General features: G+C 46.6%; 10 protein-coding genes across 10 annotated transcripts; 6 read left to right on the top strand and 4 right to left on the bottom strand.

Moving 5' to 3' along the window:
* Nucleotides 1–674: 674 nt before the first annotated feature.
* Nucleotides 675–2687, top strand: EYB26_009564 (uncharacterized protein; the record flags this gene model as incomplete). The annotated part of the gene is made up of 6 exons (XM_054268814.1): nt 675–771; nt 823–1060; nt 1119–1162; nt 1222–1233; nt 1290–1493; nt 1543–2687. 6 exons carry the CDS (start codon nt 675–677, stop codon nt 2685–2687), a joined length of 1740 nt encoding a protein of 579 aa, XP_054124789.1.
* A 441-nt stretch (nt 2688–3128) lies between these two features.
* Nucleotides 3129–5164, top strand: EYB26_009563 (uncharacterized protein; the record flags this gene model as incomplete). The annotated part of the gene is made up of 3 exons (XM_054268813.1): nt 3129–4071; nt 4124–4765; nt 4833–5164. The coding sequence occupies 3 exons, from the start codon at nt 3129–3131 to the stop codon at nt 5162–5164; spliced, it is 1917 nt and encodes a 638-aa protein (XP_054124788.1).
* Nucleotides 5165–6185: 1021 nt separating this feature from the next.
* On the bottom strand, nt 6186–8749 carry EYB26_009562 (uncharacterized protein; the record flags this gene model as incomplete). The annotated part of the gene is made up of 7 exons (XM_054268812.1): nt 6186–6356; nt 6412–6660; nt 6729–6994; nt 7049–7562; nt 7617–7953; nt 8032–8204; nt 8273–8749. 7 exons carry the CDS (start codon nt 8747–8749, stop codon nt 6186–6188), a joined length of 2187 nt encoding a protein of 728 aa, XP_054124787.1.
* A 2192-nt stretch (nt 8750–10941) lies between these two features.
* EYB26_009561 (uncharacterized protein) lies at nt 10942–11801 on the bottom strand (the record flags this gene model as incomplete). The annotated part of the gene is made up of 5 exons (XM_054268811.1): nt 10942–11061; nt 11121–11312; nt 11397–11616; nt 11684–11692; nt 11764–11801. The coding sequence occupies 5 exons, from the start codon at nt 11799–11801 to the stop codon at nt 10942–10944; spliced, it is 579 nt and encodes a 192-aa protein (XP_054124786.1).
* A 352-nt stretch (nt 11802–12153) lies between these two features.
* EYB26_009560 (uncharacterized protein) lies at nt 12154–13459 on the top strand (the record flags this gene model as incomplete). Its single annotated transcript, XM_054268810.1, has 5 exons — nt 12154–12294; nt 12347–12392; nt 12452–12532; nt 12594–13349; nt 13407–13459. 5 exons carry the CDS (start codon nt 12154–12156, stop codon nt 13457–13459), a joined length of 1077 nt encoding a protein of 358 aa, XP_054124785.1.
* Nucleotides 13460–14848: 1389 nt separating this feature from the next.
* Nucleotides 14849–16118, top strand: EYB26_009559 (uncharacterized protein; the record flags this gene model as incomplete). Its single annotated transcript, XM_054268809.1, has 3 exons — nt 14849–15365; nt 15419–15771; nt 15822–16118. The coding sequence occupies 3 exons, from the start codon at nt 14849–14851 to the stop codon at nt 16116–16118; spliced, it is 1167 nt and encodes a 388-aa protein (XP_054124784.1).
* Nucleotides 16119–16644: 526 nt separating this feature from the next.
* Nucleotides 16645–17604, top strand: EYB26_009558 (uncharacterized protein; the record flags this gene model as incomplete). Its single annotated transcript, XM_054268808.1, has 1 exon — nt 16645–17604. The coding sequence occupies one exon, from the start codon at nt 16645–16647 to the stop codon at nt 17602–17604; it is 960 nt and encodes a 319-aa protein (XP_054124783.1).
* Nucleotides 17605–18096: 492 nt separating this feature from the next.
* On the bottom strand, nt 18097–21161 carry EYB26_009557 (uncharacterized protein; the record flags this gene model as incomplete). The annotated part of the gene is made up of 3 exons (XM_054268807.1): nt 18097–18865; nt 18926–20962; nt 21025–21161. 3 exons carry the CDS (start codon nt 21159–21161, stop codon nt 18097–18099), a joined length of 2943 nt encoding a protein of 980 aa, XP_054124782.1.
* A 1180-nt stretch (nt 21162–22341) lies between these two features.
* On the bottom strand, nt 22342–23233 carry EYB26_009556 (uncharacterized protein; the record flags this gene model as incomplete). Its single annotated transcript, XM_054268806.1, has 3 exons — nt 22342–22418; nt 22469–22716; nt 23157–23233. 3 exons carry the CDS (start codon nt 23231–23233, stop codon nt 22342–22344), a joined length of 402 nt encoding a protein of 133 aa, XP_054124781.1.
* A 350-nt stretch (nt 23234–23583) lies between these two features.
* Nucleotides 23584–24836, top strand: EYB26_009555 (uncharacterized protein; the record flags this gene model as incomplete). Its single annotated transcript, XM_054268805.1, has 4 exons — nt 23584–23838; nt 23921–24466; nt 24525–24660; nt 24715–24836. 4 exons carry the CDS (start codon nt 23584–23586, stop codon nt 24834–24836), a joined length of 1059 nt encoding a protein of 352 aa, XP_054124780.1.
* Between the last annotated feature and the right edge of the window lie 291 nt (nt 24837–25127).

Genomic DNA, 25127 nt, shown 5'->3' with positions numbered 1-25127 from the left:
TTCTTTCTCTTACATGTAGCCTATTGTCTCTAGACCGTTGACATGTCAAGCGTTAAGCTGCTTGTGCGAAATTCTACTTGCCATCGTTTTCTCCCTTGGGCTGATGAAATACCAGGGGCCCTTCGGGATCTCAATTGCTTCCGTTGAATCACGTCTTAACTGGGCCTTAACATAAAGAGGAACAGCCTGTATCTTAGCTATCTGTGTGGCGAGTCTGCATAGCGGTACTTAAACAAACCAGCTCCAACAGACTATAATTGAAATCCATACCATACCATACCAGTTTACGATGCTTTAGGTGAGAAAATTAATCTCAGGTATCTCTAATCATCCATTCCATTATCGCCGTCTGAGTCTATGTGTAGAGGGCCAAGTCCAAGTGCTCATCTAATCTATCGGTGCTTGGTTCCTTCCCTTCCCTCCGTAGGATGAGGAGGTAAGTGCCTCCCACCCACCTCTTGCCTAATTTGGACATACATCCCCATAGTGAGAAAGCGTCCGCCTTCTCCTCAACCATCCTTCACTTCTTCTCTTCTCCTTTTGCCCTTTACCACAGTCTCTACCCGCTCATCCATTGAGAGATCTATTCTACTTGGCCATTGATTGATTATTGACGCCGAAAATCTCCCTTATCTCTTACCTATTTCAATTTTTCCGTTGACGCTGCCCCTAATATGAGATATACTAGTTGGGATGTGCTCCTATTTCCGGAGCGGTCCAAGGTACCTATACAGGAGTTTCGGACACAATGTTGTGTTGTCAGTGACAAAGGTATGACTTGCCGTCTTTATAGCATTTATGAACTCATGGTAACAATGGCAGACTCTTCCTATCTCAACGTCCCCTATTTCACCCCTCAGCTCCTCTACTCGCAACGGTCTCTGGGTCAATTGCCAATCCTCACTTCTTTCATCCAGAGTCTGCCTGCCCAGAGTCCCTTTCGGATTTCGATTCACAGTTGGGAAAAGCCGCAACCATCACGCATCTTGGAGAGTTTGATGCATCCCGAGGATTGTGTCTTGTTTGAGGTTCGGATTTATACAGATAATGTCTGTGTGGCGTATGTCGTTCTCTTTCTTCTCCCCAGGCGGACTCCCATCTCTGATCCTGAGCTATAGGGGCACTTTGTTTGGTCCTCGGACTTCGTGGCCACATATCTTAGGTACGTGTCTTTCACTAATTCAGACTTTGAGATTTGACTAATAATTGCTCTCTATCTAGAATTTGGATCTCGTGAGTTCAATCAGGATTTCCCCCGGCTATTACCCAGTTTCTCACACAAGGCACAGAGATCGACAAGAACGGCAATCATGAAATACTTCGCTTCCCTCAGTTTCACCCCGAGGTCATTGACGCCTATGTCTGGGACGCAGCTGAAACTCATGGTCGTATACGCGTTGTCATATCAGAGGGGTTCTCGCGTCCTAATCGCTCACCACCTTTCGAGCGAGTCAAAGATGTCGTCGTATTCTCGTTCCAACATGCTCCCCTCAGTGCGTTCCTCCTCAAAAGTGCTTGCTAGTCATTTCTAATGGATATCAGATGTTTTGGAGAATTGCAGCATTGCCTGGCCCAATCCTAACATGTGGAATCAGCTTCCCGGCAACCTGTTCAGGCTTCAAATGAACCATGGCCGAGGATTCGCAAATATTGGTGGATATATTGATTATGATGGTCCTACCGATGATCTACATACACACTCCCCGACCCGCCACGATACAACACGATATGAGCCAAATTGGATGATGGGATTCGAAGGATGGGCACACAAGCCGGCAACGGCACAGGCGCCTCCCCCAATGATGAATTGGCCAAACTTTACTCTAAACCATATGAACTTTGGGTGTGCACCAAATGCGCCAAACAATCCAGGATTCATGGGTTCAGACCCTTTCATTGAACCGGGTCTAGCTCATCGTTTGCGACAATCTCAACACAGTATAGACGACATTTCGATGCCTGATGCAGGTCCCATATCTGTGAGCAGTCGAGCCATGTCTAGTATTGCGGGTATGAGTTTTGAGCACAGTTATCAACCAAGTATCGCTGCTTCACGGGATGATGATCCATTTTCTGTAGGCTATTGTGATTCGAGGAACCCTGCAAAGATACACACCACCGCATCGTCCACTCAGCATACCGCCATTCCCTCCATGCCACCCATATCCCGGCCATCGGCGGCCGCCCAAGCCCGACATGAATCATATTCGAAGAATACGTCCAGGGCTGTCTCTCAGGCAGATCCGAAGGACTTCAGACAGATTTCAGGCTCCAGTGCGAGATCCGGCCAGACAGACAATGTGGTCGAGACTGTCACCACTCGAAAGGTTGTTGTTAGTCCCAAAGCTCAAGTCAAAGGCAAGAAAGAAAGCAAAGGGTCTTCCAGAAAGAACTCTCACATCGAATATGAGCCTACTAGCGAGCCATCCAGCAGGGAGGTGTCCAAGTCGGGTCCTCGCCATCCGCATGTCGTGGTACGTACAACTGAAAGTGTTGTGCATGTGTCCAGTGAAACGAAAAGGAAGAGACAGTCGAAAGCACCAGATGAGATATCTCAAACGAGTGACTCTCCATCGAAGAAGGTATTTCGTGTTGAGAAGGAACATCGAAATGAGAGAGATTCACACCTTGAGAAAGAACTTCGCCTCGAAAAGGAGAGCTCTACCGCTGACGATGACGAAATATAAGTAGCTGAAATGGGTGCTTATGCATTGGTTCGAGCACCGGGCGTTATCATTATATGCGAGTATATATAGTCCATGCCTTTCCTCTTCAAGGACACGTTCTTTATGTATGTTAGTCGGTAGCAAACGCAAGTCTTGTGTATGCCTTATAATACAGGTGCTTCTCCCTACCAGTGATTTCCCTTTTTGGTAAGACACGCCCAGCGGGCGTGACGCGACTTCCCTTTTCGGGCACCGTCCTTTCTTGTTTGTTTGGCTGTCTCTCCCCCTTCAAGCCTGTCTCCTCTTCCCCCCCTCTTGTTTTCCTCTACCTTACTCCCAGATCATCTCTTTTTCATTTCCATATCAACCTTTACTACTTACTGTTCCTCATGCTATACTCCTCTGCATCCTCGTCTTCATCTCATCATTTTCAGGTAGGCAGGGAGACATAGCAAAGCCAGGATGTCTGTTCAAGACAAACAAACAGGCTCCCTACCAGTATCTACGCCTGAGACAGACTCCCAGTCCAAACCCGATCAGCTCATTAAGGCGGGTGGTACTTGTCCTGCTTCTGGCTGTCTACCAATGTCTGAACTTGAGACTTCATCACAACCCAGCCTCAACCAGCTTGCTCAGACAGCTGGCAATATTCCTCCTCCATCATTCACTGGGTTCAAAATACCACCTGCCACCCCAAGACTGATGTTGACTCCAGGACCCGGGTTCAGCAGCTTTTCAACTGGCCCATCTCCATGGCTTACTAAAGAGAGCAATCAGAAGAGCCCATGGATTCCTAAAGATGGCAATGAGAAAGATTCCAAGGGTCAAGTTGAGAAATCAATGTTGTCTACAGGGCAGGACCTCCAAGGGCAATGTGCTCGACTGGCAGCATCCATGTCAGTTGAAAAAACGGTGGAGAGGAAGCCAGTCCCTGAGTTTCGAGGATATGATGATACCGATTATACTTCTCCTGAAGACGGTGAAATCAAATCCAGTGGCGTGACTAGTGTCAGCAATCACACGGATCGTGACGGTAGACTATCGCCTGTTGACTTTAGTGAGGTTGCTGTCAACAAGAGTCCGCAACTCAGTGAGGTAGACCTTCGAAGTCTATCTCCTAAGTTGGTCCTTTTTTACTTTGGCGTGCTGAGGTTACAGGATCCGCAACTTGATCCGGTTGTTGAGTACACTAAGGATGCAGCTGATGGGCGATTCTATGCAAAACTCACGATGTATCGGGATTCCCTCAGAATCCCAGCACTAGAGTCGATGACGGCCGTGAAGGTGGAACTTTGCCGAGTGGCTTTGTCGATCCTGAAAGTCCGTTATGCGAACTGGAAAGTTCCCGACGAGCCGAGTGAGAAGTTGACGACATTCAGTTGGCGCTGGGGGCAGCTGCTCCAAGGTGAGCTTCCATTCTATTCGATATATAAGATCCTGTCTCACATCTGGAAAAGTCTACGCAGAAGATATGAAACACCCTTCCCCAGAGCTTACGAGATACGTCCATAAGAATGGATTTCGTTATCAAGTCGATATAGGCAAGGCGAATACAGGGATTGTGACGAGCCTGGGCCATCGCAAGTTTTATGAAACTGAAGATCAAGCCATAGAAGCAGCATCTCATGAGGTTTTGTATCTACTACTCATTCAAGAGCTTCAGGAACTTTCAGAGGCGACGATTGCAGTGTCGAGACCTGAACATGAAAACATGTTGACATTGTCTTCTCAGCTACCCACACCGACTCCAGACAGCCTACTCCCAGATACGATCGAATCTTCATCTGTCTCCAACAATGCTGGTTCTAGCAGGGACATGTTCAAGCCGGTCAATGACATAGTCCTCAAGCCGATACATTCAGCGAATGCACCCAACAGAGTCACGAAACCTACTCGCCCACACTCAAAACGCAGCAATGCAAGTGTCGCTAGTGAGCCATCCAGTTCCAAATTGTCCAATTTGGTTCCGGTCACGAACCCACGCATTAGCATAGATAAAATGCGTGACGAGCCTCAACCGGATAGGAAGTGGAAAGCGTCGCCGGATCAGTTGATGAATGCCATCGCACGTTTGCAAACCCAATGTCAAAAATATGAAAGTGAGAACTCTACAACGAACAAAAGTGAAGATAGCTCAAGACTAACCTACTTGATGTATGGTATTAGGAGTATGTAACATGCTTGGATTGACTTCAAAACTCGAGTTTCACGAAAACGTTAGGCAAGCTCCTGCACCGTCCACATATACAGTCTGGGCGACCTTTCAAAACGAACCATTCCTCACTCGAGCGGGCCCAATCGGTTTGATCAACAAGTGTCCCGGCACCAGGGCGATTGCGGAAGAACGATGTTGCCAGAAAGTGGTCGATTACCTGTTGAAAATGGTCCGTGAGGACTATGAATTTGAGAACGAGGAAATGAAGCAGCGCTGGAAGATTGACAACTATGGGGCATTGCAACAGAAGGCAATGGGAATGGACATCGACTCGACTGGATGATGGCGCGGCGAGTAAGGAACAATTGACCATCGAGCGTATATCGACGGATTGTACGAGATGGGTGTGACTTGACATCGGATCGATTTGAAGATGAGTGCGTCTTTGTATTGGGTATAGGGTATGATAGAGTTAGCTGATGGATCGATGGGCTCGCTCCTTTGTTGTTTCAGAGTTCCTCCTTGTATGATTAGACCAAAACAGCCTGAAGACATATCCCAAAAACAACCACAATGTATTCGTCAATATTCCCATGATCAACCTGGGTCCTGGATACCACTCATATTGAATAAAGCAGACGAGTTTCTACGATCTTCAACTGGTACATAATCTCGCTCCTGAGGCCTCAGCAAGACTTGAGACAGACTGACGAATTAGTAACCAATTACACGACTTTCTACAAAGAGAGAAAAGGAGAACAACGTGAAGCGTCCTGAAGATGATCGATTGATTGGCTTCAACTGAATCTGAATTGGAAACGATGAACCAGAAATGGGGGGAAATGTAATGAAAAAGAGGAAAAGGCTCAAGAGAGAAGAGAGGATGTACATAATCGATGATGATAATGAGCACAAGAGAAAAAAAAATATGAAAATAGAAAAGAAAAAAAAATTGTGTGGGTATAAATCGGGATCCCGTGGATGAGGAAATAAGGTATGAAGTATGGTGAGGATGATTTTTTGTCGGAAGACAAGGAGAAACCGGCAAGTAATCAAACATTCATAACAAATAAGCGCGCATAAACACAAGGGGTAAAGTAATGACTTGATAAACAATAGTAGTAATAAACACGACCCTCAATTATCCTTGAAGGTTGATTCATCAGATCAAATCAAGAAAGAAAAAAACAGCTGCTCTTCATTTCCAAAAAGCAGAAACGAGAAAAGACAGGACAAAATAAGAGACATTTGTATCATTTCCTTCCTTATTAATTTCTCGCCGTTGACTCCGTCAAAAAAAACACAGCTAATGAAGTGGGGTGAGAAGACAGATAGGTTTGGTTGGTTTTTTGTGTTCAAAGAATTTACAAACCGTCCGTGCCTGTTTCGACTCCATCTGTAGGGTATGTTATACTACTTGGATCAAATCCAAACCCCGTTGCATCGGCATCGGTGTTGAGGAATGAGTCAAAGTCAAAGTTCTCTAGGACCTCGGGGTTTTCAAGAGTGCTGAAGTCGAGGTTGAAGTTCGATGGCTATGTGAGAATATTAGTAATCTGTTGCACAAGTTTATTGAGGAACAAAACATACGTCTGGCATGCTGAGGTCATTAAAGTTTGTGACATTAGGATCGGGTTGCTGTACAATAGGTGGCGCGGGGGCGGAGGTAGGCTGCTGTTGTGTCGCCGTTGTTGCATTAACTCCATTCTTGGTGAAAGAGTTTGGATGCTGGGGCGTGATGGGAGTAGATGGGGTAGGTGTTGGTGGAGGTTCAGCCTCTGACGACGGGGTCGCTGCTGTGTTGGCATTCGCTGCCGCCGCTCCCTTCTTTGTAACGCGCTACAAACATGACAAGTCAGTCTACATACTTTGAAAATCATGTTAAGGGAAGCATATCAATAACGTACCTTTCGCTCTTTCCCGGTATCCTTCTTACCCTTGGGTGCCGGTTTGTTCGCTTGCTGGGGTGTCGGCGGCGCTGCTCCTTGCTGAGGAGAGGGTGGTTTGGTTCCTTGAGGCGGCGCAGATGGAGGCGGCATGGCATTTCGCTCTTGTGGATTGGGTGTTGGTTGCGTGGCCGGTGACTGTTGTGCAACTAAGGGCTGACCTTGGGGTCCGCCAGGATTCTGCCAGTTGGCGTTTGGCATCCGTCCATTAGGCCCTTGTTGCATCGCTTGGTTCATCTGTGGGTTAAATCCTCCTTGGTTCGAAGTCGGGGGTCGCATACTGCTGAAGAATGTGTTGTTCATGTCTCCCATCTGACCAGGGTTGAAATTCATGGCGGCAGGAGATCCACGACCCTGTAGATCACCGGCACTAGGCGAGCCTGGGAGTCCAGTCTGCGAAATCTTCGGCGTTCCTCGTTTCATCTGTTCGCTCGGGTTCGGTGACGCTCCTGTTCTGCTGCCTTGCGGAGAAGTACCTGGAGGTAGGCCGGGTTGACCAGGAGGCATAGGCTGACCGTCGGGGCGGGTGGTAATGCTATCCTGCTCTTGACGAGCCATCATCAAACGGCGCTTGTTCTGCTGTTCTAGCAGCATCAATTGCATCTGATAATCTTGGAGTGCATGGTTCCCATTCCCGTTCGGCACCTGTGGCATTCCTCGACCCATACCAGCCATATCGCCATTGTAAAACTGTCCGTTCACAATCTGCATACCGCCTTGCCCGTCCGGGATTTGAGACATGAGGTCATTTTGATTCGGCATAAGTCCGTTGTTCATTAATCCGTTTGGCATGCCCTGGTTATTCATTGCTGAGCGCGAGTGATGAAGGAGCAAGTTCTGAGCATATACCTGCATGGATTTTTGCTGCGCTGCAGCCTGGCCAGCCTGCTGCTGCTGCTGGAACGCTTGAAATTGCGCTGGATTCATTCCCCTAGCATTCATCCCGTTTTGCATCAATATCTGTTGTTGTGGAGTCATTTGAGCTGGCATTTGACCCGGCACGCGACCGTTGGGGGGCATTGGCTGCCCCTGCTGAACTTCCAACCGTGGTCGTTTCGATGGGGACGGGGCGTTATCGGCCGATGATGGCGACTGCGGGCGATGACCGTTCATGTCCATATCCGAATGTTCGCGTTGCATCTGTATCTGTTGTTTATTCTGTAATTGTGCTATTTGTTGAGGATTCCTAGAGATCACAGTTAACGGATTCTACTCTGAAGGGCCAGGTGTAATCAAACCGCAGGCTGTAGGAGGACAAACGTACATTCCGGAGGCATTGATTCCGGATGCATTGTTCTGCAGAGCCGTCTTTTGCAGGTTCATATTGTTCATATTCGTCATTCCATTGCGACGCATATTAGCCATCTGAGTCTGCATCATCATTTGAGGTTGACGCAAAAAGTTTTGATTGGCTTGTTCTCGCATGCGCATTAAACCCTGTCATCGCGGAGAAGGAAAAGAGTCAGCATATCTAAATCGCAAGAACATTGCGAGAGAAAACGAACTTGTGAGTTATTGACATAAGCCTGGGCCATTTGGTTCATAGGATTTCTTTTGCGCTGTGCGGCGAAAATGTCCCAGAAAAGGCTGAACCACTCGAACAGAAAAGAGTTTCCAGAATCCATCGGGACACGGGGTCGGGGAAAATCATCGGGTATTTTGATCTTTTCATCTTTGGTATCACCCATAGAAGTATCGCCATCGACACCGTTCATGTGGTTTGGACTAGACTTGATCTCGTCGGTATCTAGCTTGATGTTTTCGTCATTGAGGAGCATTCGTGCCACGTCGAACTGGCCACGCTTGAGAAAGTAGTCGTAGATACATGTGTTAAGCTGCATATAGACGCTCTCTTGAGTCATAGGCGGTTCGCGCTGGGCAGTTGATTGGCTGTTCATCATGGGAACACCACCTACAGGACCACCTGGCATCGCATTCATCGCATTCATCCCAGCCATCCCAGCTATATTGATTGGATTCATGGCTGAGAGAGCCCACTGGGCCACTTCCACCGCCCAAGTTTAATCTGTGAGATCCAGTCTGTTCAGTAACGAGAATGGCGCACGAGGCGTGAGATCGCCAGGGTGTGCAAGTGTTGAGTGTATGTATGAGTGTAGGGAAGGCGCAAAGAAAATAGCAACCACCAGAACAATCGCGTTTGAGTCTTGACAATCAGAGGGAGAGATTTGCTGAAGATCACAATGGCAAATGGCTTATTGAGAATATTCAACGGGATACAAATAAGCCACTATCCAAAATTTGATAATAGACAATCAAAAGCCAGCCTTGTAATGTGGATGTAAATTGTGGTCAGGTAGTATCGCGACTGAAAGCAGGATTGACCACACGGGGGCGGATTGACGGAGCGGGAAAAAAGAGTATCCGGCGGTTGATGTGGCAAGAGGGTGAGCGAAGTGTCGACAGCGACGGTATCACCAATTTCTCTCGGTGGAAAATAAATTGTAATATCGATAGAGAGAAATCAGCATCGAGAATTGGTACGAGCAAAGAGGCGTGCGATAAATTCAGACGTCGGACCGAAATACGGGAAACCGACGAGTCGGGGAGTGGCTGGTGTTGCACGGTTCAGTGACGAGATAAGGAGTCAATGCCTGATATGTTTCACAGGAAAAGATTTTCCAACTGCAGTGTTCCCTAGCAAGACTCTTGGATAAAAAGAGAATTGCAACGAAACAGAGGGGCGCAATAGGGTATCGAAAAATGCAGCAACGACTCTCGGTTGGTAAAAAGGTTAAGATGTGAGCCAAGAATGGCCAGAAAACCCATGTAAAAGGGGTGGAGGTAAATGGGAAAAGTAAAATGGAAGATGGCACAGGGGAATACCAGAAAGAAGTAAAGAAAGAAAAGGTGAATGCCAAATATAGCCAAGCTTCAAGACAAGAAGGCGTCCCAAAGAATGATTGACTGATAGATGGATGATGTGCAGGACGCAGAAGGTAGAAGGGGGAAGGTGTGATGTGATAAGGGCCCGGATGGGTTTTGGGCGCAAGAATTAAGGGAAGGCGGTTTCTGCTCTGGTGGATCAGCCGCGCGAAAGGCAATCAATCACTACGTCTGACACGAAACTGACGTGACAGACAGAGACGCTCTATTAGTTATGGAAGGGGGGGGGGATAAGGAGAATGGGAAAGGGAAAAGGGAAAAGAGAAAGGGAAGGGAAAGGTGAAAACCCTCTTTGCGCTTGAAGGTGCCGGCAAGATGAGAAAGCAGAAAAGAGAGAGAAGGAGGGAAGGGCTGGTGGTCTGGCGACCGCGCGAGAGGGCGAGAGAGGCCTGCCTGGGGCTGCCATTGGTCCATCCGCGGTTCTCTCCGGAGCGGAAAAACCTGCCCGGAGACCACTCATGGAGGCTGGGATGCTGAAACTGCGTGTAGTCGTCAGCACGCCGCCTCCCAGTACCGCGGTTCGCCCATTGCCCGTTGGAGCTCTTCTAAAGGTGTATTCGTGGTGTATACAGCGGCATGATATTTACTATTTCTATGGCTGGTAGTGTTGGGGGAATAGTAGACAAATCGCCATTGAAGCTTCAAAACACGTGTGGTTAAATACCCTTTTCTCGGACTTGGGCAAAACTGAATATCAAACATCTACAACCTGCGTACCTGACGAGATGCACGAACGGCGATAATTCATCATGGATCTCCTGCGCATTTCTCAGCACAAAATGGGCTCGGCGGTGGGGCAAACTTGCTATATTGGGTACTAGCGTGTCACGTGGAGCCCCTCGTCTGGCCTAGCAGCGCATTTTGTTTGTACAACTTCTGTGACAACAGAGCAACGAGTGACCTCAATTGAGTTCTTGTGTCACTTAAAAGTGCTGCTGCTGTTGAAGTACCATGTCTCCAAGGTCGAGCCGTCATCGTAGCTACGGTTACTGCGAAACATGTATAGTGAGATCAATCGTCGAGATTAGACTATAGGCTTAGCTCCCGCTGGCCAGCCCAAAGTTCCCCGGAAGATCATGCTACATCCTACACTATGCCCTAAGCGGCAGGCGGTGTCACGTAAGCTAGAGCGATGTCATCAATCATTCAATATATTATTTCTTTTGCGACACGACCACTTTAACCAAAACGCCTTTCTCTGTATGACCTCAGATAGACCCTGTGTAACTGCAGTACTTGCGGCACTCCATTCATTCTCCCTGCTGTCTGTTTATTCGTCGTCCGGCGGCATCTCATCCTCGATATATCGAACCAACGTCACTCGGATCTCAGTTGTATCGCTGCCTCGAAGGACGTCACTGACGAAGTGCGCTTCTGCTTGCATTTGAACCTGCAAAACGTTAGCATAACCGATTACATCAACGTTGTAGTAGAGAAGGAAGATCTCACCATCTCCAATGCGCCTCGCAATACACCACATAGAATATTCGAAAACCACAATTGATCTTGCGCACGATCATCATCCGGTAATTCTACAAAATCCGCTAGTGGATTTTCGTCTAAAACCAATGAGAATTGCTTATTATCGCTTGTCCAATTGGTGACGGTTGGTGTTATGTTGAGGAAGATCTTGAATCCGACCTGTGCAAGCCCAGTCAGCTCTTTCCATATCTATGCGCTCGTAATTGAGCATGTCCCCGGAGCGCAAGAATGGATCATTCTTACTTTCGAGATGATATCAGCCGTCTCTTTGAAGTTGGCGCATCGTCCGGTGTTTGATTTGGCAAGAAAGTCTTCAATCAATCGCATGCCGATATTATAGCCCATCTTATCCAGTTGTTTATTGACTTCGAGATAATCTCCATCGTAGTCTTGACAGAGTTGTGCGACTATTGTTCCGTACGTAAGCGTGACTAATTCGGCATTGACTTTATCGATCTTTGTCCTATGAGCTGTTTTAGTATGGCGCCTTCTTGTCGCAATACTGCTGGACTATAGTCGGGATAACTGACTTCCATATTCTGTAGATAACAAAACAAGGTTAGAGCTGAATCCACTCATGGCTATTTCAACTGCTCGTGGTCACACTTACTCTTCCCCTATTCTGGCAGCTTTTGTGGTCGAAGACATTGTCGTCTCTCTTGCGCTGTATCAGGATGGTCGCACGATAAAGACGAAGATGATTGTTTTATTTTGAAAACAATCAATTTCAAAATTGATCGTAGTGTAGAACGGTATGGTCGCTTCTGCGGTGTTGATTGTTGAAGTGTTGGCCGAAGACAGAGATATGAATGACCCGCCGCCTGAAAGCGTTTAGCGCGTCTATGGACCTGCATGTTCGGCCTTCCGCGCTTAAGCAAACCACCTTCCGCCGTAGCTTCAGAAATATTTGATTGTCCTGTCTAGACCAACAATCACTGACATCTTCATATTTACTTGACTCACGATCAAATCGCGCAAACTTGCATATACATCTACCACCATGTCGGGCGAAAAAAGGCCGGCTTCAGAATCTTTTAATCCTACAACCCAGCTTGTTGTAAAAAGACAGAAATCAAACAGCGACCTCAAATCCAATGCCGTCACCTTGCGATCTGGTCAAAATGGCACCTTGGTACAAGCTGTACGTACAAGATCTACTTTTAATTGAATTGATTGCTAATATTTGAGCGCAGATTCCCAGAACTAGCGGGCTCGCAGCTCCAATCATGGAATTAACAGGTTAGTCTTCTGGTGCTTTTTCTTAAGTGCCCATGCAGACACTAATATTATATACAAAGGTCACTCTGGAGAGGTATTTGCGACCCGATTCGACCCTACAGCTCAAAGTATCGCTTCCGGTTCTATGGATCGTACCATCAGTGAGTCCCTGTACACTCGTCATATATCCTATACCATGTACTAATTTACTTCCTTCTTCAGTGCTATGGCGTACCTACGAACAATGCGAAAATTACGGCGTTCTCACTGGGCACAAAGGCGCAGTTTTGGATCTTCAATGGTCTCGCGACTCCCGATTCATCTTCTCCGCTTCCGCAGACATGACCGTAGCCAGCTGGGATCTAGAGACTGGCCAACGAATTAGAAAACATGAGGGTCATGAGGAGGTCATTAATTGCTTAGACATCAGCAAACGTGGTCAGGAATTGCTTGTTAGCGGTAGTGATGATGGCTATATTGGAATATGGGACCCACGACAAAAAGCGGCGCTTGATTTCATCGAGACGGATTTCCCGATTACGGCTGTCGCGTTATCGGACGCCGGAAACGAGATCTTTACTGGTGGTATTGACAATGATATCAAAGTCTGGGATATTCGAAAGAAGGCGGTCGTATACTCATTGATCGGTCACAACGATACTATAACATCCCTCCAAATTTCGCCAGATTCTCAGACCCTTCTATCAAACTCTCATGACTCTACTGTGCGCACATGGGATATTCGACCTTTTGCACCAGCCGATCGGGCAGTGCGGACTTTTGATGGTGCACCAGTTGGTATTGAGAAGAATCTCATTCGTGCCAGTTGGGACCCTAAAGGAGAGAAAATCGCTGCCGGCAGCGGAGATCGCAGTGTAGTGGTTTGGGATGCAAAGTCGGGTAAGCTTTTGTATAAGCTGCCTGGCCATAAGGGAACCGTGAATGACGTGCGGTTTTCTCCAAATGATGAGCCTATTAGTAAGTTTTTTGCTTTTTTCAATTCGATTCAAGACGCTGTTGCTAATGGCTTTCCAGTTGTATCTGGGTCATCTGACCGAAATATCATGCTTGGAGAACTCGGTAAATAGTTTCGATATAAGATCTTGATTGATTATTCTATTCATATTGGGGCTAGCAGGTCACTTGTCTCAAATATCGATTGATCTTCATTCCGTGTCATCGGTCACACAGCGGCATATTTACACTGCAGACCGAGATCCGTCACGCTGCCTCAGAATATTAGCACTCGCGACCAGAAGGATCTTATGTTCACGCCGGTCGCGTTCAGGTTAGAGCATTCGTGACACCACCTGCAAGCCTCATCTATTCAACTGCAATGCATATCAGCAGCATGTCGGTTGGAAAATTCATGATTAATTACATGCTGACAATCCCTCGAATCGGTGATATCTACAATATAACTACTATCAAATGTATTTCTAATTGAGTGGATCGGCAAGGTGTCCAAATGTCTTGCATGGACGTAGCAAGTCTCAATATGAGACACTGGTGCCACAATATTCGGGTTTGGATCTTGTATGACTACGTATCAAGCACTATGTACAAGGCGAAATCTGAAACGCATTGGTTATGCTGATACATGTAGACGCACTCCGTATTACGCAGTTTTGGCACCACATAGTCACCTAAGCATAATACGTGCCTATAATTCAATGACTCAAATATCATATTAATTAACCCTCTTTCAAATCGAGCTGATCCTGTCAAATCACAGGGGTACAAACAAGGACAGCCTCAAACCAGGGCTTTCATGCGAGACTATCAACTTATCAATCACCCCCCCTAAGCCCTAGTTCATCCCCCTTTAACCCTCCCTAGACTAGTGCTAAAGCTTTATCTCTGCCACTAACAAAAGCAAAGCAAATCACATCGGCAACAATCCCGGAAGGACCCCTGACATCTCTTCTTAGCTCCAATTCGTTACTAGCTTTCTTGATTTCTCAAACTCCCCTTCGTGAACCACTTGCTTGGAGTTAGACCTGGGGAGGGCCACTAGGATTCATATATTAATTTCCAATCGTTTGGCTCTCGGTCGTTCATTTTCCTTTTCTTTTCTTTTATCTCTTTTCCCACTTTTTCGGAGGCTATCTCTCTAATACTAATCTGCGCACTTGTGCGGCACAATGGGATTGTGCTGATCTCCATCCTTTCCTTTAGCTCTATGATACCACTCACTCGCTCATCCTGATTTGTTTTATTTCTGAAGAAGAACTGCTGGACAGTTTCTGCTGATTACCGACTACTAATATTGTGTTTTGTCCGTTTGTCTGTCTGTTGTTTGTCATTTATGATATTTGATACCACGCTTTTCGGCGATACGATTTCACTTTCAAAGATTCGATTCCGACGTTCATTACAATATTTATTCTACTCCCGATCATTGGTACTCTTCTTCTTCGCCGTCGCATATACTTTCCACCACCTACCACCAGCAGCGCCATCTCCAGAGTCGATTGATGGATTCTCCTCACTCGCAAACAGCGGCACAACCCCGTTCCGCTGCGGACAATACTGCCCATCCAGCTGATACATCCTCACTTTTCGAGAATGACGAGACACCAACTTGGAAGAAAACAGCGGGGAGATTTATGAAGTCTTGGAAGAGAACAAAACGGGTTACGAATACGGATGGTACTGCGAATATGAATATAGTTTCGGCTGGCGCTGGAGTGACACCGGTACCAGATGCTGTGAATAATAGCAACCCAGGCAATAATGATACGGCTCCATCTGCTTCGAGTTCCCCCCAGCCACCACGACGCAGGAGATATATAGATGGTTGGATCCGATATCCGGTGAAGAATTCATCGCCGTCCTCCAATCCTTCATCATCATCACCATCATCATCGACAATAGCACCTCCCAGCAAAATCAAGGATGCATATCGAATCGCGCTCAAGGACAGATTTGTCCGCAAACACCTCATCATTTGCGCTGTAACAGGATTGTTGTTACTCATGCTGATCTCTCTATGTACGTTTCCCCTCTCTTTCTCTTTTTGTGATATTCGGACTAACAGCTAGCAGACCTCGTCTACGCCATAAGCTTCACAACCCTCGAAGGGCAAACATACCACATATTCTTCATCCTACTCATCATGATTATAGCTATGGTCTTTTGTCACTCGTTCGCCCGGACATGTCTACTCGCTACCAAGATTGCGAGGTATGGAGCTACAGGTCTGCATCGTGTACCCAGTGTCGTAGGCCCGTTAGGGTATGCGCAACCATCGCAGCCGATCCATGTCGTGCTTGCGCGAGATGAGGAGATTATAATTGAAAGCGCAGCAGCGGATGGTAGTAATAATGTATCTGCTGCGACGGCGCCGACGAAACTCACCGCGCCGCCGCCGGCATATGGTCTCTGGCGTAGCAGTGTGGTATGTTCAAATCCTCTTCTTGATTGAAATATACTAACCGAAAGATATAGCGCATAAACCCAAATCTTCTCTACTGGCAACGAGTGGAAAATGCGCAAAACCCAGGAACCGCCCCTCAATCGCACTCCAGGGAAGTATCCACCTCTAACAGCGAGTCCTCGTCTCAATTATCGTCATCTACATCTCCGGCAGCATCGACGACGGCGACGTCCGCAACAGCGGCGTCAAACCAGCCTCGTCCACCGAGCTATGCCTCTGATGATGGAGTTCAGTATGTTGTTGAGGCGCAGCCGAGGTTGACGATACCGCATTACTCGCCATCTTCATCTATGGAGAAACGTGGATAGATTTGTATATAGTATCATGTTCCAATATTCACTTCTTTCTTACATGATCTGCGAGCGAAGTAGTCCCATTCAAATCTTACGTTATGCTGTTTGAGGCCAAAATAAGGCATCTCCGAGCTATGATGTCGAAGGCTAAATCCGAGCCCATAACCCTAAACATCTCCGAGCCACAACAAGCCCTAACAAAAAAAATCTCCGAGGTCTCGTATAGCAAATCCGCATAGGATCCTCAATTAATTCACTTTATTGGATGTTCACATGAATTCGGACTTTAGGCTTAAACTTCATATACAATAATTTCTCGGATTTTGGAGTTAAGAGCCATCTGGCTCTAGGCTGCTGCATATGTGACGCTGGAGAGATAAATATAAATAGACAAGTTAGTGCCTTTCTAAACAGAAACCAGTTCATGATGTTCTCTAGATCCATTTTCTTTACATCGAACTTGAGCTTAAGAAGTATAAGACAAACAGCCCAAGGAAATTCGATATTCAGGTTCAACAAGACATACTATCATACAAACAAAATGACACCCATCATAACCCTTGAAGAGCACTACATCTCCTCCGCCATCCGCGACGCCTCCGAGACAGACCACTACGCCGTCTTCCCCTCCCAAATCATCTCCAAACTCAACACTCTAAGTACCGAGCGTCTTCAAGACCTCGACAACGGCCATGTTTCTCTGCAAGTAATCTCCCACGGCCCCGGCGCCCAGCCACCATATTTGTGTCAAGCCGCAAACGACGAACTCGCCTCCGCCATTTCTGCAAACCCGACTCGTTTCGCTGGTTTCGCGCTTTTACCCATAGCTGAACCACAACTCGCAGTGCAGGAGTTGGAGCGCTGCATAACACAGCACAAGTTTGTGGGTGCTTTGATTGACAACCACACAAACGGCCAGTTCTATGATGATCAGAAATTCTGGCCTGTCTTTGAGAAGGCGCAGGAATTAGATGCGCCGATTTATATTCATCCTTCGTACCCCGACGAGGAATCTGGGGTGGCTGCTCATTACCGGGGTAATTATGATGATCGAATTGCCGCTGCTCTGGGTGCGTATGGTTGGGGCTGGCATTCTGATACCGCCCTTTCGATCTTGAGGCTTTTTGCCGCTGGTCTGTTTGATACATACCCCAACATCAAAATCATTATTGGCCACATGGGGGAAATGCTACCCTTTCAACTCGAGCGGGTGATTGGGATTGCGTCAAGGTTCGGAAGATCGCGAGGACTTAGAGAAGTATGGACGCAAAACATCTGGGTGACAACGAGTGGAATGTTTGCGTTGGCGCCATTGGCGTGTTTGTTGCAAACCATGTCGATTGAGAGGGTGTTGTATAGTGTTGATTATCCGTTTTCGGCGAATGAGAAAGGGTTTGCCTTCTTGGAGGAGATTAAGAAGAGTGGGTTGATCAAGGAAGGGGAGGATTGGGAGAGGTTTTTGTATAAGAATGCGCAAGAGTTGCTGAAGGTGAATGTTTGAATTGCCTGCCTAATTTGATGTTCGGAGGCCTATATGTACAGTAGTAACGACTCGCCACTATCTAGACTTGAAACTCGAAGTAGCACTTCGTTGAAATCATGATGGTTTCTCATTCTTCATAAAAGGCGCACTTCTCGATGTTGTGACCTGAATACTCCCTACTCTATTCCCCTAAGGCACATATCCGTCTGCCCCTTTAGTTATCTTGCTTGGAAATCTAACGAGCATGCCCTGATAGACAAAGCATTCAACATCTTTTGGGTGGCATAGGTCATTTACATCACAGAATTGTAATATCTAATTCAATGAGCCAGGCAGTTTACGTTGACTTCCAGATTGATGAGAATATGTAGAGATTATATATATTCTCTTCGGTCTGATATCCATGGATGCAGTTACTTTCGTCAAAACGTTCGCTCAATTAACTGATATCTTCTGCCCAAACAGACTACATATGTATATTCAAATATATAATAATATCAATAGGGCAAATTAAATCTGATGCAACAACTCCCTCGACACAACATGCGCCTCTCCCAACGTCTCCTTCATAACCAAAACAAGATCATCCACCGCTCCCAAAAACCTCAAATACGAACTCAACGCCGTACAAAACTTGCGATACTCTTCCTCTTTCACCTTTGCCATACTCATTACCAAATTAATATCAGCTTTGACCCAATGATCAAAACATCTTTTCACCAGCGGCGTGGGTAGGACTTCTGGAAGCGCATCGCCGGTTTTGAGGGATTGCTCGATTACGCCGAGCACGGCCATTACATCGCCGATGGCGTGATGGCTGCGAAGGCCTACTTCGCGAGATAACAATTCTTGGTATTCAATGGATAGGGAGGAGGTGATGTATAGCAAACGCCCGAGGGAGTAGTTGAGTTCTAGACAGAGAGTCTTGATTTTGCGAAGGGCAGCGCTGTCAAAGTTTGTAGTTGAGATTTCGAGTCTGATTAGTGCGATCAACATGTCTAGTGCACCGAGGGAACTGGACAATTGAATGGATAGTTGTCCAACGACGGCTTGTAGGCCGGGGTTGTGGGACTCCCCCAGTGACGAAAGAAGGAGAGCGTAATGGTCGCATAGCGTTCGTATTGAATTCGACAGTGCCCTGCTAACGTGTCGAGTTGCTGAGACTGGACGTGGGAGGATCTGCACGATAATCGAGGCTGCGAGACCGATGAGGACAAGGAGTAAACGCCGCCAGAAGATTTCGTATCCATAGCCTGGTAAACCGTAGGATACGACGTGTCTATACCATGTTGTTAGGACAAAGTCCTCCCTGATAGATAATTGTGATTAGGTGACTTACTTATAATCATATCCATAGCCAATCACCAACAAGAATGTCGCAGCACCCATTATGACTGGTATCACGAACTGACGCGGCAAGAATACACGTGCATATAAAATCGGGACGAGCATCACTCCAATTATAGCAGCGAGACCAAATGGGTTTCCGTCACCCTTTCCAGACCCGATATACCAAGCCACGAGACCTAGAACACCACCAACGACCGTACCAATAGCCCTCCCTATCACCGAATAAGTGAAATCAGCCATGTAGGCAAGCATTGTCGTCTGGGCCATAATCAAAGCCCAGATACCTCTCTGTTTGTAGAAGAATCCAGCTGTATGAGGGATGACGGCGGGTATAACCACGGCGATTGATACTACCACCATGCGAATTGCGTAGAGGGAATCTGGGGAAACAAGAAACCGGTAAAAGCAGCTAATCGTCCTCCCCAATTTCGAGCCTGGTCTCTTCTTCATACCTCTGGCAATGCCCAGTTTATCTTGAAGCACTTGGGACTGATCGACAATTTCGTCTGGATCCCCAAACAGAGTTTCTGCGCTAACGGGTGCCTTTTCAGATCGTCTGAATATCCATTTTCCGATAGATCGGATTCCAGCAGGGAACCATATCCGGGTGCGAGTCTTGTTCTTGTAGTGCGAAGCAGAGTTTTCGAGTAGAGGAAGGATGCCATCAACGACACCGAGGATATGTTCTTCGAAGATCATGCCGAACATGACAGCACGGAACCGGTGACGCAGGTGAGTGTTCATAGCTTTAACTTTGCCATTGTCATCAAATAATTCGGCGTTAGCCTCCAGTAACTGCTCGGTGGTCTTTTCGACAAAGGAGGCTCGTGCAGCGCGTAAATTCTCCAAAGCAGTCTCACTTCGTTTGACATGTTGCTCTTGAGTCTCCTGGGATGGACGACTGAACATCCTTGCAGTATTGACAGTATGAAAACATTCCTTGACTGAGTCTAACGCTTCAATAGAAGCTTCAATGACCTCCGTGCTATTTTCATACAGCATAGTCAGGGTTTCATTCCGGATTGCAGCATTATCGGAGTCATTGATGGCTTTGAGAAAGACGGAAAATTCATTCAATTGATGAAAGCCAATATCTTTATGGCCTTTTATTTTCTCTCTTAGCGACGTCACTGTTGATTCGGCCTCTTCAACGTTGTCCTCCGAGGAAGAAGTAGTGGGTGGCTCCAGCGCCAGAGCCTTCTGGGACTGAAGGGTGCCACCAAGTCGAGATATCTGAAAGTTCAAAAGATTCGTGGTACCAATAAAAGCTTTTCGCAGATCTTGCACCACACTTGTGATATCTTTGTCGTTCCACCGACCAATGCTGAGATCAAGTTTTAGAAATCCAACCATTGGTTGTAGTTCGTTCCATTGACCGAGCAGGCCTTGTTTCGTGGCATTAAAGCCGGCGAGCACCTGAGCTTCTTTCTCTTCCTCCACTGGTCCCTCCATGGTTGTCTTCAAGGGGATCTTGAGCATATCCACAATCTTCTCCATTGCGTCCAGGGTGACATGAGACGTGGACTGAGGGAAGAGTAAAAGCGAGGCTACAAAAGCAAGTCCCAATCCTATCGAGGCAGGTTCGATGATCAGAGTCGGCAGAGTACCATTGAATGCTGGCAACAGTGGACCGATTGTGAGATAGATATCGGTGATGATGATCCCGAAAAGTTGAGTGAAGATGAATTTGGGGTTCTTCATGCGTAGAAGCGAGATACAGTAGATGAAGGAAATACCGAGAACCAAGAAGACAGCAGAGACACGAGCATCCAGCATATACCCTTCATAAACTAAAGCTTGTGCCTCGGTAGCGATTGGTAGACCTGATTGATTGGCGCGTTGCGACGCAACCTGTTGCAGGTGCTGTAATTGCGCCTGGTAGTCTGCAGCTGGCCGCGCTGAGTAGGCTGCTTTCATGACGATAGATCCCCAGCCCCAGGCAAGGAGCATACCCAACCAGAGAGAGAATGCCGTGAAGATAAAGATTGTTTCTATGCCGGCCGGAGGGCACATCATTTGAATCATTCTACATGTCAATTGATCAGCAAATTCGTCCAATACAGCAGCCCTAGGTGCCTCTAGCCTTACATCATGAAGAATGATGCTTGACCAATCCGTTGTAATGATGGATGAATCAACATCAACACCACACCTACCCATGCCGGAACCCAGCAACGGATGAGGGTTTTTACAACCCTCGTGTTGATTTTTGGCCTGGAAGGCATTTTCTCTTTCCTCTGGATTGATCCCGATATTTTGACTGATAACAATGTTGATGCTATAGTTAGTTAGTACAAAATTGGACTCTGATGTCGACTACCTGAAGCAGTATGCTTAGATTCCCATACTTGGAGGTTCGTACAAGCGGTTGAATCAGCCCGATGGTTCCATTGCTTGCATATGCATTCTAATGAGCGGAGAAATTGAATTGAGCAATGAAGAAAAGTTTTACGTGAAGAAAGAAAAAATAGACACCATGATCGTCTGTGCCTTGATAGATGATGACGGAGGAATTTCGAGCTAATACCACCACATTCCTAGTTAGGCTTAGTGGTTTCTTAGGGCTAACGAAAATTGAAACTTTGACCAATCACAGTGTCGGATCCCTGAGATGAGATGGTTAGTAAGCATTTGTACCTTACTGTACTAGGTAAAGTATGGTTCCAATCGTGTAAACATCCCTACAGAGTAACTACATAGTAGATTTCAACAGTATCTTCTTGTTCGCCCTATTAATTGATCCCAATTTCTTCCATCCGATGTCGAATGGCCAAATATTCAGGGCCATAAATGGCTTAGGTCCATTGTCAAGGGTTAGCTGTGACAATTGAAAGATGTGATCAAAAGATCATGACTGCAAGCAAACCTAAATATGTATCCATCCATGGACAGGCACAGCCAACCATCGCCCAGCCTTCGACTGAATTTTGAGGCGTCAGGTCACATGATTAGCAGTTGTCTAATGATCCAGAATCTCAATTTGTAGAAACATGGACTTCAATAGATTGATTGATGTCTTCTTCTCTACTGTTCGAATCTCGATGTAGCATACAAGAAGGATAGGAGACGAGAATAAGATTTCATAGCCCATGAAATCGAATGGCAAGATAAAAGATGAAGGGTATTCTGGTTTTGTATTCTTTTTGCTCTTTTCTTTTTCTCGTCTCAGACTGCACAGTGCATACATACACAAACAGACTTTACAGAAAAAGGGAACGATGCATTGTTTGCTTTGAACTTGCCCCAAAATATAACAAGAACAGATCTGAAACTCGGATAAAAAATGTAATGTTTGTTGTTGGAGTCAATAAAAAGAATAGTAATTTATTCCCAGATTTCGTAAATTCAATGCAATTATCAACGCCCTTTTTTGTATCACCATCATCACCCCGGCGAAGGAATGATTTAGTCCTTGCTCTTCTTGGGACCCTTGGTCTTGGCGGTACCACGGAACTTCTTGGAACGGTTCTTGCGTTGTTTGCCTGTGAGAGGTCAGTATCCTGTCGTCGATCTTGCAGAGGAAATAACGTACGTTGCTGTCGGCTAGCCTTCTCGATCTTAGCGGCAGCACCGATACGGACGAGGCGGTAGTGAGGCTCGAACTTCTTCAAAGCCTCGTGTGAGTCGTAAACAAGGGCGAAACCAGTGGACTTGCCGCCACCGAACTGGGTGCGGAAACCGAAGACGGAGACCTGGTCCTTGTTGGCCTTGTAGAGATCGGCCAACTTCCCACGGAGGTCATCCTTGCTGACGTTGGCGCGGTTGGGGTGGAGGACGTCCCTGGAAGATGTGTTAGAATGAAAATTCCCAGCAAAGTCGATGCAAGAAACAGTCTCTACTGTTCCTTCGATCCTCCTTGATATGCTGACGATGATTGCGGCGGGTCTTCGAACAAACCGATGGTTGATGCGAGCAGCGAGACGAGACCAATGCCATTTTGTCATCCCCAGATTTGAATGTATTATTCGGCGATACGTATCAATTCTGCCCTTTTCGCATAATGAACGTCCATGTTTTTGCTTTCTTCGCCCAAACCCATCGTATCTGCTGTGTTGATCGATCCAGGTCCTTTATCGAATCGCTATTGTCTGTCGACTGTCCGCATCGATCACCGAATTCAAATCGCAAAATCCATCGTAAAAATCGTCCAAGCATATCAAGAGATCCGAAGAGAACATGTACAGACTGTTTCAACACACAGGGACAAGGTAAAAGCTTACACGACCATCTGCTTGCGGGCCAAAAGAGGGTTGCGGATGAACTTGCGCGTCCGCAAGGTAATAGGAGCGTCGGCCATGATGAAGGTGATTTTTTCTGATTGTCGAAAAGCCCTTGTCGAAAAAGAACAGATTCAGTGTTTCCGACGACAACACAGAAAAAAGTTGGCGGATGGTGGATGTTGGCGGGTTCGCTGTCTAATCGCTTCAACGCACACAAATCAATTTTCGTGCGTTGAAAAGTCATGTGGGCTGGTGCTCGGCTAGCCGCGCTAGTGCTGAAAGTAGTCTAGTGTGGTCGTGGCTGACGAACCAATAAAAGTGAGTGTATTGTATTACATAATCGGCGGTTTCCTTTTCGGGCTTTCTCGATGTTCGTTCCCAACTTCAACCTTCTATATCTTGCACTTCAATATGATGTTGGTCTCACATGGCGTCTATTGCAGAGACAGAAGATGTCTCGCGTCTTATCGCGCAATATTTCGAGTTGGTGGAGCTTAGAAACCTGACTATACCTTCATCAACCGTTCTCAAGAATCCCATCACGCAAAATCGCATCTATAACGAGATGTTCAATGAAGACCTTCTTGCTCCCGTCATACCGCCAGCTGCGTATCGACTAAGGCTATTGAAGAAGCTCATTGCTGTTATCGAGAATGACCAACAATGGGATCCTGAGGAGGATGTACGTACCCCCCCCCCCCCCCCCGGGGGCGTATATCGTAATTCACGTATGTAGTAATAGACGGCTGATACGATCTCTGTAGGAAATCATCGAGCCTTTAATGACGGCCATGACTGATCTGATGGCCCAACCGATCCAAGAGGATTCCTCCATATCATCATTAGATACGGAAGAACCACAGCTTTCTTTCGTCTCTTATACTGTTCCCCAAGACGCATACCGAGAGAGAAAGCAAATTACGACGTTCGAGTCAAGAGGCTTGATCTACGGATCTGGTTCAACCGGGTTTCGTACTTGGGAAGCTGCCTTGCATCTTGGCACATATCTTTCTTCGGTTTCCTCTGATGAACCATTATCACCAGCATCAATACGAGGCAAGAGGATTGTAGAACTCGGCGCTGGGACTGGTTTCGTTTCATTGTTATGTCAGAAGTTTCTTGGTGCTGAGAGAGTACTTATGACGGATGGAAATGCGAAACTGGTTGATGTCTTTAATGGGCCGTGTCTAGAACAGAATGGTTTCGTCAAAGGCAAAGACGCTATTGAAGGAAGGCAGTGGCTATGGGGTGAACCATTGTCTACTGATGGAACAGAGGAGCAATTTGATTTTGCTTGTGGTGCTGATTTGGTAAGTCCATCATTGACGAAGATAGACGAGCATTATTTTTTGACCGAAGTCTACGTAGACCTACGATAAAGCCATCATACCTCTTCTCGTCGACGCAATATCTCGCCTATTCTCATCACACGGCGTGAAACAATTCGTAATAGCTGCAACAATCCGAAACGAAGAGACCTTTGGCGCTTTTCTTGACGCGTGTCGTAAGTCGTTCTTTCTGTCATCTATTTTTAACCCCAACTAACAATCGTATACAGGAGACAGCCACTTTGTCATGGAGAAATCTAGTTTCGAATCCCAAGCTTTCGAAAATCAGACCGGATTTTTCCACTCTACGCAGGTACCCATATGGATATACATCATTTCACCATCATCTTGATTTGCTAGTGGCAATGATGGATATCGTGAAAGCGAGTCTCCATCCTTTCTCCTGGCTTTGATATCTCGAGGTACATAAGACTGCATTAACACTTGGTTTCTGGCCGAAATACACAAGGATGAGACACTCATATTCTCTACCATCAAGCAACACCAACATCAACAGAACAGGCACAACTCGAAAGAATAATCTGCAAACCCTCCGCCACACCACAACTCTACCTAGAGAAACCGCGCGAGGATACTCCTTCAGTGCTATAGCCATAGTTAGATCTGTCGGGGAAGCGTCATT

The sequence above is a fragment of the Talaromyces marneffei genome, chromosome 8, assembly GCF_009556855.1.
Source record: "Talaromyces marneffei chromosome 8, complete sequence".
NCBI lineage: Eukaryota > Fungi > Ascomycota > Eurotiomycetes > Eurotiales > Trichocomaceae > Talaromyces > Talaromyces marneffei.
This window is presented reverse-complemented; position numbering and strand designations above follow the sequence as displayed.